Source organism: Fringilla coelebs, assembly GCF_963513975.1.
Source record: "Fringilla coelebs genome assembly, chromosome: Z".
Classification (NCBI taxonomy): domain Eukaryota; kingdom Metazoa; phylum Chordata; class Aves; order Passeriformes; family Fringillidae; genus Fringilla; species Fringilla coelebs.
In genome coordinates this window covers 43,307,334-43,329,582 of record NC_140031.1, presented here as the reverse complement: position 1 = coordinate 43,329,582, position 22,249 = coordinate 43,307,334, and the positions used below count along the sequence as shown (strand labels likewise).

Below are 22,249 nucleotides of genomic sequence, written 5' to 3'. Positions count from 1 at the left end.
GGTTTTTTGGTTTTTTTTGCTTCTCATCTAAATCATTTACATGGGAAATAATGAAAGGAAATAATTCCTTTCCTTTGTATTTCTTGTTGAGTAATAAATCCTTTGCTTATTTCATATAAGCAACTTTGTTTGGAAGTGACCCCTCAGACTCATGGTACTTGGTTCAAGATGCTAATGTGAAAACTCCATGCTGATCACCATTTGTGTTCTTCCACACATAAAACCAAGCTCCTTAACTTAAAAGAAAAACCTTAATCCAAACTTATATTTCTTCTTTTAGTTTAAATAATAATTCTTGAAGAATACTTAGATACTGTACCTTCTTTCCTAAGGGTAGCAGAGCTTTAGTTTCTTAGCGCAAGAAAAGGTAAATTGATTTTTTTTTTCCCCTCAAAAAGGGAGAGTAGGGTCTAGGTTTAGAAGTTAAAAGCAAAAAACTGCATAGATCAGAAAAAAAAAAAGAATTTCAGTTAGTACTCATAGAAGAATATCACTTCTATGTATTTTCAACTTTTTAGAACCATGTTGTGGGAGTCTTGTTTATTTCTCTTAAAGCTGTCTGGTTTGGATTAATGTAATTCTAGATAGAGATATAAAACCCCTAAGCATAACTTTATTTTATAGAAGGACTAACTTTATTTGTTGAATTGTAGTTCTATACCTATAAATATATTTTATTTTCCTTTCTTGAATGACTGTTTTCCACAGTTAGTAATTTTGGCAAATTGCAGATTTGAATGAAACTGAGTTTCATGGAGTGTTGTCTTGAATTAAATAATGTTTAATAATAAGAATAATAGGAGCAGTTCAGCCTCTCTGTCAGAAAAAACCCAAGATAATGGAGTCGTGGATGGATATTTCAGTAAAGATTAGCAGAAATTCAATTTCTCTATGGACAGTCATGGGTGGGTTTTGGAACTGGGCCACATCCTTCTGTGGCTACCATGAAAGCACATGGGTTTGAACAATGATAGCTCATTGGTATGCACTATTTAAATGTTTTACATGGATGAATCAATTTAAACTTGGATCTCTTGTATTGGTCAATACAAGAGATCCACACAGTCTTGGTACTTAGTCTATGTGTTTTATCAAGTGCAGATTAAAGTTGTTGGTATTTCCTGTTTAACTTCCTGCATGGGACTAGGTGTAGAATGCTTAGTGCTCATCCTGTATTATTATATTTTTCCTCCATAAAATACCATTTCAGGTTCTGATGGGATAAAAACCAGGCTTGCTCTAAAGAAATGGATTTAATGCTATTTCATTAGCTAAAGGCGCAGAACTTTGATTCATACTCCAAAAGCATGGTTTTTAGTCCTGCCACAAGAATTGCTGAAGTTACTCATATTACACCAAAATGTTCTAGAGGAACATCTTTATGACCACTGAGTCTTTAATTGCAAGGATTTTTTCCTGAGGTGACATGTTTCCATAGGTGTTGCTTTTTTCATAATTAGTCATGTTTAGCTGTGCAAACATGCAAACAGTCTTTCTTGGACAGTATTAATAACTACTCAAACATTGTTGTGGAATAAGTGATCTTAAATATCACTAAACCAGCTCATTGTAAAGAGTTTTTGTTTAAGTTTTATGGAATAAATTTTTTTAAATCCTGACTCACTTTCTAGAAGCTCTTGTATTTATCCTGGAAAGGAGTTATGGCTGGATTTCTGAGTTTTATTTTTTTAACAGTAAGTGAGTGGTTGTGTTCCATTTTATATAGCATATACTTGGGGAACAAAACCAAATTACTGTTAACATCATGCCTTAGTTAGGACAACATGATAGACACAATTTACAGGTTAGGTGGCTGTTTTAAAAATGGATTTTTATGTTAGTTCTTCTTTGAGTTCTGCAAGTAAAGGGCTCTGTCAGGCTTGTTCAAATATACTTTGCTTTTCATTTTGATTGCAGTTTATTTTATTGGCCTATGTTAGTCATCTGTGGTTGGTTGAACATAATGCCCCAGCATACTTCCTGAAGCAAAATAAAGTGAGGCTTTTCAGAACATTTCAGGCTACAGATCGGAAGCATTTTTATTCATTTGTCAATTGGTGCATGTACCAACAATGGAGCTGAAGTCATGCACCACATAAAATAAATATTTAATACAGGATTGTATAGGGGGCAAAATGAGTATCTTTGTCCATAGTATGCAAACACTGATTTTTTTTCCCTTTAGGTTTAGCGGCCTTGGTAGTTGGTTAATGCTTCCTTTTGTATAGTGGTTAGTTTTTTTTATTCATGTGGAAACTGTGCTTGAACCACAGTCAGCTCTGATCATTGTGTTTTTAATGAACCAAACTGAAGACATGGCCCTTTTATTACTTCCAGCTTCTTGGAACATATGCCTACATGAAAATGAGAACTGAGAAAAATGAAAACCTAATTCTTTAGCCCTCATAGGGGCAGATCAAAATTTGAAACGTGAAAACCAAGATGCTGGGGGACCACTGAAAGAAATTTATTAAAAAAAAAAAAGTTTCTGTCTGTAGATCATAATTTAGAACTATGAGTATAGAAATTTTCTATGTTCTTTTAATAGAACTTTAATTATTTCTGAGTCAGTAATAGTGATTTTTTAATGCAAGTGAAGAGGAATAAGGTGGCCAATTTTTTATTTTTGCATAGACATTGCCTTCTAGTTGCCTTCTCTTTAGTAGCTCTAGCTCCATGCATTAAATACTATTTTTAAATTAATTGATTTTGTAGCATAAAGCTATGGGCAATGGATTTTGCTATGTAGGATAAATTCAGAATCTTAAGTATATAAAATAATTTTATATTTATTATTGAAACACTACCATTGATCTAAATAGTATGAAATCAGATCTAGTGTTTAGATAGCTAGGATGGAATAATGTACCTTGCTTTATTAAGCATATATTGCCCAGAGCTAATTGAGTTATCATCGTGGGCAGAACAACAGCCTCATTTGTCTTGCCTTTTAACGTTCTATAATTAAGAAAGGCTTTTCTGATCTGATTGTAGGCCTAGAAAAGAGCTGGAGAGGGAGTTTTTGCAAGGTCTTGGGGAGATAGGATAAGGGAAATGCCTTAAAAACTGAATAAATGTTTAGATTAGAAATTATGACTAAGTTCTTTCCTCAGAAGGTGCTGAAGCAGATTGCCCAGAGAAATTGTGGATGCCTGGAAATGTTCAAGGCCAGTTGGGATGGGCTTTGAGCAGCCTGGTCTAGTGCAAGGTTTCACTGCCCATTACGTGGGGATTGAAATGAGGTGATCTTAAAGGTCCTTCCCAACCCAAATCATTCTATGATTTTAGTAATTCATCTTATGTCACTGAACTAACAGTCAGCCTTTAGGGCTTTCTAGCCCTTCCTGTAATTCCTGTTTCTTCTGTAATAGAAAACGAAACTACATGAGAGAGGAATAATTCCAAGATCTAGTTAGTTTTAGATCTAGTTAGTTCAACCTCCTAAGATAAAGGGTAGAAGCTACTGAGTGAAGGGAGAAAGGATCGGACAGGGACCATTAACTTATAACATGGCGGGTTGGCACATTACATATTGTTGTCTTTTGTGACAAAGCCACGGTTGCCATAAAATCTGCATTGTTTTAGGCATCTAAGGATGAAAGTGTTGAATTTATTTTCTTAAGGATTACAGTGTGCCTTGTGTGCAAGTGTCGATATTCTGAACATTAAATAGCTGTGCTGTTGATGAAGTCTGACTTGCCAATAGCTGTCTTTTTTCTTAATAGCATTAGTCAATCCTTGTATAGTTGCCTGTAGGAAATGAAGTAAATAGTTTTTCAATTTAAGTTAGTTTAAAAATCAAGGGTATTCTCAGTATCTCATTAATCCTATGTGTCTTTAAAGCAGTTTTTAAATTGACTGTCACATATACTCAATTTCATTTCAACGATACCTTGTAGCACTTGGATCAAAAAAATGCTGAATTGGTGTTGAAATTGTTGCATCTGCTCTGCTTTCTAATTAAGTTACCTGTGCTGGGAGTGGTAGGCTTTCTGTACCTCATAAACTTACAGAATGCTGCATAAAAAAAAAAGAAATAAGAACAGGCTTAAGTCTGCGCTTCTTAGTTTGTAGTTGCTAAATATAGATCTTCAGATATTAATAATTTTGGATTTATGATTTTAAAGGTATAATTGTGGAATACTTTTCTTGAGTGAACATGAAACTGTTTAGATGAAGGAAAATGGAAGTTCATGTACTGCAAACTCAATTTTCCAGACCATGTCTATATTCTGTAGTCTCTCTCCCCATTGCTTTTTTCTTCTCTTTGAAAGGCTATAGAACCTAAACACCTGATAGATGGGTAGATGTAAAGCTTTTCTATAGCTGTGTATCAAGAATCTTGATATCTGCAACTTAGTGAAAAAATATATTTATTTATGCAGTAATTTTAGCTGCACAACATGGTAACAGAAAAAATGCATTTAGAGTGCTTCTGTCAAATGTTTTTCCAATATTTTTGCATATTACCATATAACTGCAATTCTTTGTTTTGTAGATGTTGCAATTGAAAAGTAGGCTTTAAATGGTGATTTATGTAAAATTTTTAAAATATAGCCAGTAGTTCTGAATATCTCAGATTTTCAGTATTCAACATATATATATATATAATGCTCAAATGGGATGCTAGTTAAGAATATGTAAGTATCTTGGCAAAATTTAGATTGCAAGTCAATGACAGAACAAGATGAGAATTTAAAATTTATAGCAAAGACAGAGTGAAACTAAATAATAGAATTGGACTAGAATTTAAAGATCAGGACAACTGAAAAACAATTGAGTAAAACATCACAGACAAGTATGATGCTATGTTGTATACCTACTGCCCTCAAGGACCACCAGGACCATTTTAGAATACCTTCTGACCATCCATCCACTATGTAATCTGAAGTCTGTACTAGTGCCAGGTGTGGATCTGTCCCAGGGACTGGAGCTCGGCTTGGCATTCATCCTAGATGAATTTCATTATGTTCCTTCTGATAACTCTCCATAAATACATTCTTATACTTTTTTTTTTTTTTTTGGTGGCACTAAAATGAGGTTACATGAATTATTGGTATCTCCATGAGACCCACATTTCTGTCATTCTATGGCTTTAATGAAGATACTGGGATTCTTGCTGGCTTTTGCTGTTTTCTGTGCTTTTACCTGGCTCATAGATGACATTCTTTGTCTGGTCATACCTGTTCAAGCCCCGAAATTTTAAATTTTCTGGAGGTTACTGTTACATATATTGTATGTGCCTATCATGCATAACAGTATTATATTCCTGTGACACCTTGTGATAAAGTTATTTGCAGCTAGATGCAGTTAGTTTGGTTGCCATCCATTTTTTTAGAAAAATAGGCTATATAACAGTAATGGTTCATTTAGCTTTAGGAGTCTGTGTTTCATATTTGTTACTTTTCTGTTTTAAGCATTTGAAAATAAAACTTAGAATTGCCTTGGGGAAGTAGTTTTCAATGAAGTGTTTTTAAAGATACTTCAGTTACCTCAAACTGGAAAAGATTAGTCTTGTATCTAAGCAGAGAAAGAACAGCACACTCAAATACAATTCATGGGACACTCTGTGTAGGGTAGTAATTGTTTATAAGGTTTCTATAGTTGTTCCAAAACAAGTCATCGTAAGAACTGTAGGGTTTCACTCAACATCAGTGTCTCTTTGTCTTCATTTAGTTTTGTGAAATTCGAGTTATGGTGCCTTAGTGATTTTAGAAAATTTTTATGTATGCTTAAACTATTCTGTGCCTTTTCATTGCAAGATTCTAAAGGGTTTGAGATGAATTCTGTGTTTTAAAACATTGAGGCCATTTCAGTGTTTTTACACAATTAATTTGACTGAAACAAACTACAGCTAAACTACACTTCAAGATAACTGCTGCCAAAATAATAGTGTACAGTGGAGTTCATTTACAATGTGTTATTGAAGCAATAAATCTGTGAAAACAGCAACATGTGTTTAGTTTCAGTAAACTTCTTAAAATTTGCCTTTTTTTTCTGTTAAGGAAAACCTGTGAAACCATACATGTTGGTGTAATGAAATTGTGGGCGCATTACTTAGGTGAAACAACTTTCACAGCCGTATCATGTTACTTGCCTTATGCCTTAGGAGAAGTAAGTAGCTCCAAAGACTAACAGATAAAACTAGGTAGAGATAGAAAATTGAGATGCAAAAAAGTTTTTTTATAGAAACTGAATGTCAGGTGTAACCATAACCATAAATAATAAATTAGAAATACAAAAGTGTAGGAATTGTGTTATCTGTAGTCATCCTATTATATTTTTGTCTGCTGTTCTGTGCTTTCCCACTTCTTAAACAATTTTCATGTGAATTGTCTGGCTTTCAGTGGAAGATGTACTTTTGATATAACTTCCTATGATTGCTCTGAAGTGCAACTCTCACAAATTTAACTGGCAGACTGAGAGAAGGAGTTCCAGTAAATTTTGCTTGGTTTTCAGTGTGACTTTTCTTCATATTAATGTGGAGGGTTGTTTCCAACGAAGTATTTTCAAAGGAAGTGAACCCCTCTATGGCTGAAAGGGGTGGTCCTTCTGAGGTGTAGTCATGAAAAAACTAGTTTGGATGCTTTATAGTATCCGGAGGTAAGGTCAGTAAAAATCCCTGGGGACTTGGCTCTCCTTTAGTGGCACATTCAGAGCTGGGAGGCACAGAAGAATTAAACAGACCAAAGGCTGTAGCCAGACTGAAGGTAAGTTGCTTCTATTTGTGACTTACTAGCTTTATACATTTATAGATTTACTTTGTCGCCTACTGAATTAGCTGACAGTGACAGGAGGAAAAAAAGACGTATTTGCTGATCACAGGATTGTTATGAGCTATCAAGCATATGAAATTGGTGGAGGACGTTAAGTGAAGACATAGAAACTTTATTCTCATTTCACAAATTAGGGGTGTAATGATAGCTGAAATGTGGTTGCAGTTGAGTTGCAGTTCTGTTTGCTAATGTTCAGAGAGAGGAATTAATTTGTGGTTACAAGGATAATTACATAATCAGAATATTCCAAGTTGGAAAGGACCCACAAGGATCAAGTTCAAGACTTAAATGAATGGCCCATACAGGGATTGAACCCACAAACCTTGATGCTGTTAGCACCTGGCTCTAACCAGCTGAGCTAATCTCAGAGTTATGGGAAGCCTCTTTCATCAAGCAATAGTCAAAGGCTGGTGTATTTTTCATCATACACTAGAAACTGCAGTACACTATGATTACCTTTTATAAAAACTTCGGAGTGAGTATCAAGGGACCTTGGAAAGCCAGACTGGAGAGCTGTCCCAGAAGGAAAGCAGTCGACCCTGCATCAGGTGGATCTAAAATAACAGCCATGAATCAATAAAGCTGTAATATTGGAAAGATTTCCAAATGTTAAAAGATAAAAATATGAAACATTTCAAATAAGGGTAGTGAAATAATAGAGCGGCAGTTGTATTGAAACCATTTCATTTAACGGTAACAGTAAGGAAATGTGAAAACAAGTTTAGTCTGACAAAGAAATTGTGTTATAAGAATAAGTGTAAGATAATCTCTATTTTACAAAATCTCAAATGCATAGGAGACTTGATGTGTGGATCCAAGACATTAAAATACAGAGGTAATTTGCATTGTTATTTTCCCAGTACTACACGACCTAAGCAGTGACAATTAAGGTTGTATAATGAAAATAATGAAATAATGCATGAAGCATACTACGTAAAAAGAAAATTTGGGTTGACTTAGCGTGTTGAATTTAGCTGAGTTTGTTTCAGTAGCCGAGTGAAATCTATAAGCAAAGCTGCAACTCATGAATGATGTATAAATATATTTTAATATATTTGATTTTCTGGCTAGAATAAGATTAAATGGCTTTTTATGACTTTGAGGGAAAGCTGAAATTCCATTGTGCTAGGTAAGTTGCCAGAGGAATTAGCCAGCCAATTGTTCTCTGAGCTGGTGCTTCCTTCAAGACAGTGTCCTTTATTCTGAATAATGTGCATGGGCTGTGGTAATACTGGGTGCTACAATCAGTATTGTAGCACCCAGATGACTGGTCGCAAGTGGTCATTTCTGCTGGGTTTTTATTCCTTTCATAGGTCTTTCAGTCTTTTCATGTGTTGGGGTGTGCCTTCCTTTGTTACAGATGTTTCTTAACTTCAGGTGATTTTGATCTTTTAAGCCACAGATTAGTCAACCAGAAAGTGGGCAAGAGCTTCCTGAGCAAGGGAAGAGAAAGGGGGATGGAGCCCATAATTTCAGCATTTTATGATTGGTTTGCCCATTCTACTAAATTCTTCTGATGGTCAAAAGGCGAGTATGCAGTAGTTCAGTAGACTGCGCTGACATTTCTGGAAATAGTGGTACAAGCTGAACCCGGGAACTTTGTGACAGTGTAAGTTCCAGGAGTCTACAGTCTTCAGGAGGCTGGAGTTGTAACAAGAAGAACAGAGAGAAGTTGGCATGTAGAAGTAGTGGTCACTTGAACCTGATGACCAGCTTGTTGCATTGCACAGATAGTTCTGGCACTTGGAGAGACTCTGTCTGGTTCATGAGTTTCACTCATGATAGCAGTGACTGAATATCTGACTTTAAAACACCACCATGCATTTAGAAAGCACATTTGTGCTTTTACTAAAAAAGTCACTTTAAATAATTAGAGCATTTAGAATTGATAAATGTTATATATTTTGTTTGCAGTTACATTTTGTATGTATCATAGAATCAACTAAGTTGGAAAAGACTTTTGAGATCATCAAGTCCAGCCTATGGCTTAGTGTTGTGAATACCTGTTTAATTGTTAGTATCATAGGGAGTGCTGTGTAGTAAAAACATAAATATTTTCCTGCATCTTTGTGCAACATCAGGTTGTTTTGAAAACAGTAGCCATTGTCGTAAACATGAGAGCAGCATCCTGTCATATAGACAATGATTTTCTTAAGAATTCAGAGCAGTGTGTATCTTAAACCAGCCTGTATAGGAGTATGGAGGATTTGGAAGGATTTAAAAGCCATGCAAAAATTGTTTCCACAGACCTAAAATTTGGAGGCTAGTACATGAATACATGCTTTGAACTTAGTGATCTCTGCATAACAGTCTAAATCTTTTTTCCTCTATCTGGGTTCTAAGTTATAGCATGTGCATGTTTGTGTACTTCAGTAAGGCACAGCCCTATGTTTAAAAAAGATCCCAGAAAGTATTGGATTGATCACTATGTCAGCAGCTGAAAGCCAGTCAAAAGTGATAATACTGACTCTTCCCTCTGTGATGTCTCCTAACTCCAGGCAGCAGAGTGGAATGAGCAGACGGGTAGAGAAAACCTCCAGGAAAAGGGCAGTGTATATGAGGTGTCTGGCTGTGAAACACAGTTAATTTAAGACAGAAGTTGCCGGCACCTATGTTTTCTCAGCCTTCAGCAATGAAGGTTCCTATAGATGGAAAGTGGTAGTGTGTTTGAATAACAGCTTTTACAAAGTTCTTACACTATTTTTACACAGTTTGAAAAGTTATTTGAGCTCGCTTTATTATTTGCATTAGTAAGAGCTGGAGACTTTTTGTTGTATTTAAGCTCATGTCAGCTTCTGATAGAATTGTTAGAATCGAGACACTAATTAAATCTGGATTGTAAAATCATGGAGAAAAACCTTCAGAGTGGGATACTGATATACAAATAGAAGATTTTGCCTGTTTACTCAGAAATTAGTGCTCAGTTTTGGGACATTTAACAAATAGCACAAAGCCTGTCATGAAATTATATTTCAAAACAAGTAAATAATGAACTTATAAAGATGGTTTGTTTTTTTGCATGGTACAGTGAAGGGAACCTTTCATTTTTATACTGCAAATGGGACATTAATATTGTGGTGCTGATGGACGCAACATGTGTACTAAGTAACATATACATTTTCTGCGTCTGACAGGAGTGCATTTTTCCCACTGATATTTGTCTTGGGCAATATGTTGGGAGCAGGAAGAAGTAGAGTCTCATACAGCCTATCCTTACTCACTGTCTGCATTTGCTTCATGAGACAGTGGAGAGTCGGCTGCCGCAGGGAGAAACTATAACGTGCTAACCACACCCGCTGTTCCCTGCCTGACTGAAAGTGCTGGGGAAAGGTGCTGTTTTCATTTGTCTTGGCTTCCCACTATCCAAACTTGGCAAAAACTTAATTTTCTGTAAGTAAAGCTTTATTTGCCCATCAGCTGAAGTTTGTCCTATACTTAAGGTTTCTCTTCATAAATAAATAAAATACAGAGCAAGTACTGAGTTCATCGATAGTTTCAAAATTTGAGGATTATTTCGCCAAATGAGATTGGGCTGGGCTTGAACTCTACTGAGATGTGTGTGCAGCATTTAAGGCATTTTTTGGTGTTTTTGGTTTTTTTTTATGTAAGAAACTTGATAGAGTGGGAGAAAGAATGGCATGCTATTTTACCTTTACGTAAAATATGTCCAGCATCCTGGTAGGCTTTTCAATAGCAGCTGTGAGCAGTAGTATTTTTTTCACATGAAAGTGGTGGAAGATGTGTCAGTCAGAGCTCCCAGTTCTATCCCAGATGGATAGCGTTTTGCTTTTCCATCTTTTTAATCTTTGTTTTGCTGTGCATTTTCATAACATGGAGGTTTTGCCATTTGAACTGTCTAAAGGCTGTAATTGGCCCTGGCATTCAATATCTGAAAATGTGTTGAAACTGAAATGCTTTAATGCATGCTTTGACTTCTCTGCTTTCTGTGTTTACTTCATTAAAAGATCTTCTTAACTTCATTTGTAATGGTTATGAAAATATAAGAACATGGTTGACAAAGCTACAGTTTCACCTACCACTTTCTACCTGTGAAATTATGCAAGAGTTGGAGAAATTATGTTTTGTTTTGTTTTTTTTTTCCCAAAAGCAGTCAAAATGGCATCAAAAATTATTTGGTTATCCATATTTGTCTGAGAATCATCCATTTGCGTATCTGTAACTTTACATGACTGTTCAGTTCTTTAACTTCTGACTCAGGAAACAGACAATAAATTTTGGAATTCTCTTCCAATGAATTAAACTTCAGTTTCTGCAAGGAGCTGGAAGAAAACGTTAAATGTCAGTCCTAGCACACAGAATGTCTGATGAATGGTAAAGCCTGGTTTCATTTTGCAACAAAGAGAATGGAGATGGAAGAAATGTGACAAATGTTCTATGATTGAGTCTGTTCAGGGGGGACTAAGGCCTTGCTTTTTGTTGTTGTGCAGGGGATACTTGCAACACCAATAGTGGGCTGCTATTCCTGTTCTTTATTTAGTTTATCAACATCTTTCGTATACTAAATAATTCTTTAAAATAGTAAAATAATCTATGACAAGTGAAATTCAGTATTTGACATAAAAATAAAATGAAAAGTGATTTATGTATTTTACTAGTATTTGAGAACAATGCTTTTAAATAAATTCATTTCATGTAATTTGAAGTTTATATAAGACAAGTTAATTTTTATGTAGAAGGAGCATTTTTAAAGATACACTTTTCAAAGGGAGTATCTTTAGGTGTACAGAAAGTACTTAGCAATATGTAGCTAGCTAATCTTCTAGTGTGCGGCATTTAAAGCTCCTGCTGAACGGAACCTAAAAAGTAAGTGAAAAAAGGAAACGGAACAGCCAAATCCTCAGATACAGTTGTGTTTGTGTGCAATGTTAATGATGACCTTTTGACATCTGTCCAGCATTCCTTAGCTATTGTAACTGATTGAAAGATTAAATGTATGTATTCACATTTATTTCATGTGATTGTGCAAAAAGATTTTTGGATTTTTTCTTTCTGAGAGGTTATGTTTGAAATTGTTTTTTGTACCACTCAAAAATTTTGATTTTGTTTTTTTCCTTGGGTCAGAAAATTTTTGGGTGGTTTATTCATCCATCAGACAGGATATCCAATGTGATAATGGCACCTACATGATTCCAGGAGAAACAAAACTGCTTTCTATTTCTCCTAATTGATGCTACATAAAAATATATAGAAGAGCTTTCTGCTTCTCTTAGCCATATATATCACATTGTTTTGTTTCTCTAGCAAAACAGTATAATACATTTTTTAAGTTTAGAGAATGAGGAAATTAACTGTCAGTCTTGCTGATGTGGGGGGAAAAACCCCACAAACCTTGCTGTCTCCAGCTTTACTCTTGATAGGAATTTTTGTGTATTGGCAGCTTAATAGTTTGTGCTGAGTTTTATTTGTGTAGTATTATATAAGTATGTTTTATAGTATTTTTTTTTTTCACCTTTGGCTATGCCCTTGTAATATTAGATGTGCATCTGGTGTGTTAACTTTTCATGGATGTTTGTGTGTATAAATATGTTGGGACAGGGGAAGAGTTAACCAACTAAATGGCTGTATTAAAATATTTTTCTGGTGTAACTGCTGGAAGCCAAGAAGGGATTTCTGCCTTTTAAAAATAGGTTTGGGTTCTTTTAGTTTGAAAAAGAGTAAAAAGTGTGCCACAAGATTTCTTTTCCATCCTCGCACTTGTTCAGGATGTATTCATATGCCTTACATTGTTCCTGTTATTTCATTAAATATAGTTATCTAAAAATGTGACAATAATAAATAATAAAACCAGTGTATAGACTTTTCTGTTCATACTGTACATATATAAATGACCTCCTGGGTCTCCCAAAGTAAGCTTTTAACATTCTGTATCTTTTACAGTGCATATGTTACTGGCTTGTAGCCACCCACCCACCCAGATTTAGCTGAAATAAATTTATTCTAGTTTATTTATAAGTAGAAAACTTGTAAAATACAAAGGTACTCACTTTGCTCATAAGTTTACTAAAAAAAAGGTGTTTCCTTAAATGGAGTGTTGTGGGGTTTTTTCTCTAGCAGGGTTGTGCACAACTTATTAACTTCTTATCTTATATGTTCCTTTTGTTTTCCTTTGCAGATGGGGTTTATACAGATTAATGAGGACTTCATATTTATTGAGCCACTCAATCGCACTTTGTCTGTGACAGGACATGCACACAGGGTGTACAGACGAAAAAGGTCCGTAGAGGAGAAAATTTCTGAAAAGCCACCTTCTCAGAATCAATACTGTGGTGTTGTTACAGGTAATATAAAAATCACGCTGTGAAGCTGAAATATAGCAAATATATCTTCAAGAAAAGTAGATAGTAGTTGCAACAGAACCTTGACAGAAGCAGAACTTATTATTCTTGTAGCGGTACCCTACAGTGGACTCAGAGGTGGCATGTCACTTTTTGGGAGAGGGAGTTGTCCATTAGGAATAGACTCCGCTTTTTAATATGCATTTGTATTTGAAAATAGAAATCTTTACAGTATTTGTTAATTTCAACTAATAATTAAAATCTGTTTCTTGTCTCTCTCTGTCATTGGAGCTGCTTAATCCCTCACCATGTGCAATGTTTGTACTTAATTTTCTGTTTTCTGTGATTTTAATAGGTGTTCTTTTTCTATGAATGACACTTAGACGTGTATGAAACAATCCTAATGCATCTTCCTCAATGGCAGGTAGAACAAGTTGTTGAAGTAGAAGGGTTTCAACAGAAGTTTGGCGTATAGTGATGACTTCATAGTTTTCAGTGGGGAAGGGAAAAATGGCTTTTGTGAAAGATGGTGTTTTGGTTTTTCTGCTTCATCATAAGCTGTCGTTCTTCAAAGGGTAGAGGATATCTCAGTCCTTTGACCTCAGCATGAGCTGAGGGTGTTTCTAATGTTGTTGTGAGAAGTTATTTTTCTCCTAGGAAATAAACCAGAATGAGTGCACATTTTTAGGCTTTTTTTCATGTGTAAGCGAAATCCTGGCAAAATGCAGAGAAAATGGCAGAAGCTCACTGAAATGGTTAGGAGGCTGGATTATATGACATTTGGGATGAGGCAGAAGGAACTAAGCTATTTCAAGCAGGTAAAGAAAGATAAAGGAAGGATGCAGCTGCAGTTGTCTGGTGCCTAAGGGTCTGCAGAGAGAAGATGAAGCCAGACATTCCTTAGAGGTATGCTATGACAGACAACAGTTGTAATTTGTGTTCATGGAAATTTTTATTTCCATAAGGAAATTAATATCTTTACAAGAATGCTTAGCGCTGAAACAGGTTGCCTAGAGAGGCTGTCAAGTCCACATACTCAGGTATTTATAAAGCATGTCTAGAAATGGCTCTAAGAGAGCTGATCATACTCTGACACTTGGCCTGACTTGAGCAGGGGGTTAGACTAGCTGCCCTCTGGAGATCATTTTTAGCCCAAACTTTTCCATGGCTGTCTGATCCTTTCTGAACATTTATACTGCTCTGTCCATTTAATATAGTTACAGAATAAATGTGACAGGTTTTGTGGTGTGGGGTTTTTTTTTTCCATTTTGGAAGTACTGTTTTTTAGTTAGGCATCTGTCCAGAGTTTGATATCAAATATATATTTGCAAAGCAAGGCTCTTTTTGCAGTGGGATGAAATAAATGACATGTAACTTCCTCCAGTTGGCTCTATATCACTATTCTAGGCTTTGTATTACATTGACACTGCTAATCTAAAAGTTAAACTTTCTGTATTACCACAAGTTTTTCACATTAAGTAAAGCTGTTTATTCCTCCCTATTAGAGAAAAGTGAGTTATAGTATGCATGCCTGCATGTGTATGGGAATGAGAAAGAAAAATGAAAAGTATGTATGGTGTATGCATTGCAAAAAGGGGGGAGGAGTATCTGACAAAGTAGCAAACTGTGATGGGTATGGAAATGAGTAAAGATGCAAACTTGTCCATAAGGACATGATTCTTCTGTGATGTTCATGTTAAAATATCCTTTCACTTTCTCTTATCCTCTAAAATGGGAATAATCTTTTGTAATAATCTTACACTCCAAGCTCTGATTTGTTATAAATGTGTCAACAGAGAATCAAATATTGGTTTGAAGGAGGCTTCATTATATCTACCACCAGGTTTAAAATTTCAAAATAGTGTGAGATGTGCATAACTGAGTAGCATCTTCTGGCACAATGTTATTGCCAGGGAGTATAAATAGCTGCATTTTTTAACCAATGCTGTTGTTCTAGAAGATCAGTCAGTCCACTCCACTGCTACAGGTTATTTTACTTAGAGTGTCTGCTGTAAGTTGCATGCTTAAAAGCTCTGTCTATGCTGAGAGCAATTTGTTGGTGTGACGTGAATTTAGTTAATATCGCCAAAATACTCATGCTGCAGATGGGTGCTACACACATGCATGGTAGAGCCTTAAAGTGAATAAAAGCATCAAAAATAAACCTTTACATAAATATTTCAGAATTCTAAGTCAAATAATAAGCTAAGTAGATCAATTAAACAAAAAGTAAAGCAGATGAATATGTGGGGCTCTGAGATAGTCCCAGGTGCCTTTATGGTAGAGGTGTAACTTGGTGACATAAAACAGCTACAACCTTGGTAACACAGCAACTTTTCAGCAATATGGTCCTGTCTTACAACCATATCTCTTGCTTCTACAGTGCTTGTGTGTCAGGATAGAAACAGGTATTTCTGTTGCTGGTTTTGATCCAAATTGATCTCAAAGGCTTCACCTATCAAGCAAATATGTATTGCCAGTGATGAATTGTAATTATCACAAGGAATGAATGTCTGTGCTGGAGGTGTTGAAGGATCACTATTGGGAATAATAGCTGTTCATGGAGAACTAGCAGAGGCAATCAAAGAAGGTATTGTTTGTTGTCCATTACCATTGTGAGCTGGACTGAAAGTTGCTACGCAGCCAAACTTATTTGGAGAGAACAAAGAACTTGTTTTTGTGAATGGGGTGGTTTTCTTATTAATTAGGAGAGGGAGAGAATCCTACTGACAAAAGCAGTTGCTTTCTTGATTGTTGATAGTGTGCACATGTATCCTTTTGTTGAAAGTGTGTATGATTTATTTATGTATGTGAGCCAGTTGCACAAACGCAACCCTTACACTCCACACCTTTCTTTAGCACTTGGCCCATGAAACCTTTAAAAGAAACCAGTACAGAACTGTGTTACAGAAAAAATGTGAGAGAAGCAGTTGTAATTAGAGCAAAGGACAATGTTGGGAAGCTAAGCTTTTTTTCTTCTACCTGCTTGGAAGCTCTTGTTCCAAACTGAAGTTGTTTGTGTAGTAAACTGAACTCATGATGAAGGCATGGGTCATATTGGGGAAAAAAGAAATCCCAAACCCAGGATACAGTAAATGTGAATTTTGATTCCCTTCTGAATTTGAAAGTCTCCTCTTCTACTTCTTAGTTCTGGCAATAAATAATATACTGCCATGAGATACCAGTGTGCTTTTCCTCTTAGAATGATGGAATATTGCAGGAAAAGCCACTAAGCTTCACTGAATCAAAAGCAGAAGTCTTACTTTATGGTATGTAGACTGGGCAGTCATCTGGGAGAGCTGTGTTGATTGTTGCTCTACAGCCTGTTTATATGTGATAAAATATGCAGTAAAATGTGCAAACAATCTTGGTCATGAATCTATTAGATTGCATAAGATGGAGACTGGTGCTACTTGAGATATTAATTTCTACTCCTTGGGTCGGAAAAAGTTGTTGTTCTGTAGGAAAGAATTTAAATCCCTATTCAAATTATAGTGGAGGTATAGCTTATGGCTTATTAAGCTCCTGAATATTCCCTGTGTAGGCAGAATATGGCAATTTCCTTATGACCAGGTTACCCCCTGGGGAGTGATGGTGATTCTTCTGTAGTCTGGGCTGCATGTGCATATATTCAGGAAATGCTTTTATGCCTGAGGACTTGAAGGTGTCCAGGAGTCATGTAGTCACAGCCCCTTCTTAACGTTGGCTTAGATACTTTATGTAACCTGTGATAATAGTAGATGGCTCTAAATTTTTTTAAGGGGGGGTTATTTCTTTGTTGACATTTCTGCTTGTTTTCTCTTAATTGCCTATTTTATGTCAAATTTATTTGCTTCAGTATTTTTAGCCTTCTTGCTGAGGTAATGCAGTATTCCGAGGTTACCTTTCAGTCAACTGAGTTTAAGTAGTATATGGATATGGAATCTTCTTATTCTGCATAGTTGCACAAACAGAAGTCTTATTAGACAGAACTCACCTGTAAAATCTATTTTTTATTTTGGCAATGCAATTAAGTTTTTAAGATTAGTTTTTTCATCATTAGTCCGTCTTTAATCTTGTCAGGACATGAATTATTGATGTATCTGGGTTTTTTGCAGCAGTTATCTCTTACATACTTTGCCTTCAATAATGACCAGTTCTTTGTAATTTTTACTGGTTTATGAATATGTAAAGAAACAGGAGTTTTTGCCTAAAGCCTGTTTCGCTTGTTATCTGGCAGCAGTTGTGGCAGTTATTTGAATGCCAGTAATACCAAAATTACTAATTCTATTTATTTAAAGTTCTTAGGAAAGAACTACAATTTTCAGATAAATGACATCTCGTGACGGGATTTCTGCCAGCAATTTGGAAAAGGTTGGCTGGCCAAGAACAGATTGTCCATTGGTTTGTTAATAGGAGAGTTATCTAAGGCAGACAAATGATGGGCAGACAGCTTGTCTAGAGAGCTGTGTAGTCTTCTCATTCACTGCAATCCCAAAAGACTGAGGTTTCAACAGCTTATGGGACCACAGTGTTCTTAGTGTTTAGCACAATGATGTATTTTATTGTGGACTGTCAGTTCTGAACAGAAATGCACTACTAGCTGTAACTTTCTAGAGAGATGTGTTAAGAGAATTCTCTGTACATGCTAAGATTAAAGTTTTCAATCACTAGCAGCTGTCTTTTACAAAGAAGTGAACTCTTGCTGGAAACTACACTGTGCCTAGGAAGAAGGCAGATTGAGCAGGAGCGTCATAAGAGATGTTTTTTAACCCACATGAGTTTACTTTTTAGACTTAGACCTATAGCTTACCTTTACATTAGATGTTTCTATGTTAAGCCATAGTTGTATACCTTATAGGAGGTAGTTTTTTTGACACAAATACTAACAATGAGGTTTCATTAGAAATTATTCTCAAAAGAGGGATGAAAACACACATTATATTTTATAAACTAGGCTGTAGATCCACGGTTAGAAACATGAGTTAGGCTAGAGTGTAGCAGAAGTTATAAGGGTAAGCAAATGTCTGAAGGATCAAAATAAGAGGCTTTAATTTTAGATAGCTTGAATTTATAAGCTGTTTCTACTTCTAGGTCATCAAACACCAAACATTTATTTCTGGAGAATACGTACTTATTTTTTTGAGTAAATGTGTTTCTAAGTCTTACACTGCCACCAGTTGTAGGGGGATCAGTAAGACCTTCTCAGATGTAGTGGGATGAACTAAATCATTCAAATGTATAATCTTTTATGAATGATTCAGAAAAGGTTAGGAAACTTTTTTAAAGTGTGCATAATTTATACATGTTGCCTTGAAAAATATGTATATGCATTTATAAAATCTATATTACACGTACATTTAAATCACAGACCCCTCTTCCACTGGTATTTTATATTTTAAATTTAATTTGTGACTTAATTGACTTTGTGAGTTCATTTTTAGCACTGTCCTGAAGAGTGACTTATTTTTTGGAGAGTGGTCATGTATTATAAAATATACTGCAGGAACTTTCCAATTAGAGATGAGATTGGTTGAATTTCAAAACATTGTCTCAAACTTTTTGAATATTTGATTGTTTCCAGAACATAATTGTCATCTCAAGGATTTTTCGTCACAGAGAGCCTGATATTCCATTGTGGATGCTTCAAGAAACTTCACTTGGTTTCAATGAAATCAATCCCAGAAGTTTTACATCCTCTCAAGAGGACCTAACAATATTTGACTATTACAATAAGGAGTTTAATTTTTCATTTTGTTTTAAACTAGATTATTTAAAATGGCATTACTTACTCCTGTATGTAAATCTGACCACCTTCTGGCTTGAACTGTTTCTATGTAATTAGGCGGGGGGGGTTCCTATGTATCATAGTAGTAAGGGGGCTTTTGTTGGGTTTTTGAAGGGGAAACAGAAAATTAACACCATTAATAACCTCAACCTTACAATAAACATAACACGTTTTTAATTTTTAGCTTTCTGTAAATTTGGAGGCCTGTTTCCAGGGTTTGGTTTTATTACTTTGCTTCAGCTGCTTAAATGGTGGGAGCACAGATTTTGAAGTCATGTCAGTAAAAATTCACTTTTTAATTTCTAATAAACTGATGTCATTCTCTGTCATTAATCTGAAATTTTATTTCCTCTTCGCAAATCACAGAATTGTTGCATGTATTTACTGAATACATGATTTTGTGGCACAACTGTATTTGTTGTCTTGTATGCTAAGATATCAAGACATCAAGATATTTTCTTTGTGATTTATGAAGATGGACAGACAAAAATTATGCAATGTCAGTGAGACTGTTTTTCGTTCAGACCCAACATGAGTTGAGTTTTCTCCCACAAACCAAAGTAAGAGACACATATTCTTTTTATAAATATGTTAGTTGAAAGGCTGCAAATAATCTTTCTGACTTTATTTGAAAAGATGGATAAAATTTCTGTTTTCTTGGTATGAGATAATATTTATACATAGTAGAGATCTTCAGTATGAGCCTTAGTGTTGGCAGTAGCAAATAAGCGTAACATATTGAGGTCCATAGCTATTAGTTTCCACATAATATAACCAAGGGTAAGAAATCCTGAAAAGTACTGCAGGGTTAGTTTGAAGGATGAGTTTCTCAAGCACTGTTTTGGTTTACAGATAAAAGAAAATCCAAGAATCAAAAAGTGTCTGAAAGTGGAAGAGGAAAGCGATACTCTTACAAGTTGCCTCAAGAGTACAACATAGAAACTGTTGTGGTGGCAGATCCAGCTATGGTTTCGTATCATGGAACAGATGCTGCCAGAAGATTTATTCTAACCATCTTAAACATGGTAGGAAATTTAAAACTAATTTTGATGTTTTGCCAACAACACATGCACCACAGGCTGATTTCATTGCCCCTTCTAGTGATTCTGACTGAACACCTGTAAGGCACAGTCAAAACAGGACCATCAGCAGGCTATAGAAACTTAGTCCATATGTTTTGCAGCAGAAAACCATGGTCCTGCAGGCTTGTCTGTACTGTCTGGTCATACATCTCAGGGAATCCTGGAAGTGAGAGAACAAGATGAATTTTTGGTTAGAAGCCCATACTGTTGTTGGAAAAGTTGGGATATTGGATAGTTTCTGGTGACCTGTTCTTGATGTGAAGATATGACATTGTTAAGGGAAAGCATTGTGGGGTCAGTGATGGTGGGAAAAAAAGAAAGAATAATGAATTTGGACAATTTCATTCCCTCCAGTTCTATCTGGAGCTGTAGTGTACTCATTTGGTGCCTAAAACAGTGAAAAATAGCATCTTTAATATACAAGGACAGATTGTTCTAAAGAAGGAGCATAAGCTGAAAAATTAATATAAGCTTTAACTATTCTGAATGATAGGAAGAGAGTTAGATGTTGGCTGAGACCACTTGGTCCAAGATCATGGATTTAAGTGAATAGAAATTTTCATGTGAACAATATTAAATGTGTGTGTAAATATTTGGAGAAAAAGGCCACAGTTTATAAGGCGATTGTGGCCATTGAGAGGAAAAGGGTTTTTTTGTGTTCCCAGAATTAATATTTCCTAAGCTCTGTTTTCACTTCAGGAGACCAACACAGTACATTATCTTAATGTTCTGTTCAGATTACAGAAAATAAAAACAGTCACAGTAGAATATGACAACTTTTGAGGTTCTTTGGGGTTCTGTAATTTTTAGTGTATATGCAATACAAATTCATATTCTTATTTGTTGGAATTTTCTTTTCTCTCTTAGGTTTTTAATCTTTTCCAACACAAGAGTCTAGGATTACAAGTAAATCTTCGGGTGACTAAACTTGTTCTTCTTCATGAGACTCCAGTAGGTATTTATGACATTTGTCTTAGCCTGTAGAGGGAAATGCTACTTAGCTTGTTGCTCTGCAAAAGCTTGCAATATTTATGAACTTTAATGGCTAAAAAATTACTTTGGTTAGCTTTCTTATGCTATGTAGTGATTTCCAGTGACAAGCAGCCCCAGTGAAGATTAATCTTCTCCTAATTTGTGTGCTGCATATATTGAGGCTTATCTGTTCTTGCAATTAAAAGTCAGTCAAAGTTTCCATGTGGAAATCAAGTAGACCTTAGCAAAATCTGCTTCTGTTCTAGTCTTTGTGCATTCATATATCTCAACAGAAAAATAATCTCCTTTAAATCCATTGGATTGCAGAAGGAGGACTGATGTTTGTTGTCTAATCCCTAGACAACCAAAAGCTGATATAGCACTTAGTTCATGAGGAAGTGGGACTCTCTTACCAATAGTTCTAATTTAAAATATTATCATTTTCCAGTGAATAAGTAATTTTTTTCCCCAGTTCCTCTCAGCAGTTGGAGTAATTTTATTTAATGTTCACATTCTGCATCTTAACATCATTATACTTTTCCTCACCAGGGATAATGACAAATCAGGAAATAAATAAGACTAGAGTTTGAGTGAACTCTAGTATACATGTACACATGTACATTCTCAAAGCACCATCTTCATTTGTATCTTTAACATGTAAGGAAGGTGGTCTCGGCCCCTGAAGTTTGAGTCGTTTTGCCATGGACATATTGTGCCATAAAAAGCAGAATATTTTTGCTAGCTCAGTCAAAAATAGGATTCTATGTATAGAATCCTATTTTTAATAACATGAATTGGTTTTCATTTCCAGGCAGATATGTATATTGGACATCATGGTGAAAAAATGCTGGAAAGCTTTTGTAAATGGCAACATGAAGAATTTGGCAAGAAGAATGATATACACTTAGAAATGTCGACAAGCTGGGGAGAAGACATGACTTCAGTTGATGCAGCTATACTGATAACAAGGTAAAGTAGTGAAAGATGAGCATTAAAAAATAGGCAGAAGGCTAGTGTGAACAAAGTAGATGGCAAATATAGTAAGAATTTAGTTTGCAGTGAGGAAGGGAGCATTTTGGAGGCATCTCGATCTTGAAGTTGGTGGTAAAGTGTTACTAAAGGTGGTACAGAAAGCAGTATTTCCCAGATGCTAAATATGTGAAGTGATGAACTGGTTACACTTTTGTTTCTTCTTTGGCTGTACAGCTAAGGCCTTATCTGTATAGCAAAGGTTGGAATCCTTCATCCGTGTGCCTTCATTTAAAAGAGGCAGCACCCCAGACCTGTAGATGCTTTCAGTCAAAACACCAAAGCATATTTAAACCATTCAGAGCTAGACCAGCATTAGGTGCATTA

The 22,249-nt window shown here is 35.5% G+C and overlaps 1 protein-coding gene across 1 annotated transcript in view; it reads left to right on the top strand.

The window, feature by feature from the left end:
• ADAMTS19 (ADAM metallopeptidase with thrombospondin type 1 motif 19) overlaps nucleotides 1-22,249 on the top strand; it is a gene marked incomplete at both ends in the record, with an annotated part of 127,274 nt that overhangs the window by 11,888 nt on the left and 93,137 nt on the right. The window contains 4 exons of the mRNA XM_084224614.1: nucleotides 12,910-13,075; nucleotides 19,692-19,864; nucleotides 20,789-20,872; nucleotides 21,705-21,862. Coding sequence (XP_084080740.1) covers nucleotides 12,910-13,075; nucleotides 19,692-19,864; nucleotides 20,789-20,872; nucleotides 21,705-21,862 — 581 coding nt within the window. The remainder of the gene's footprint in view (nucleotides 1-12,909; nucleotides 13,076-19,691; nucleotides 19,865-20,788; nucleotides 20,873-21,704; nucleotides 21,863-22,249) is intronic.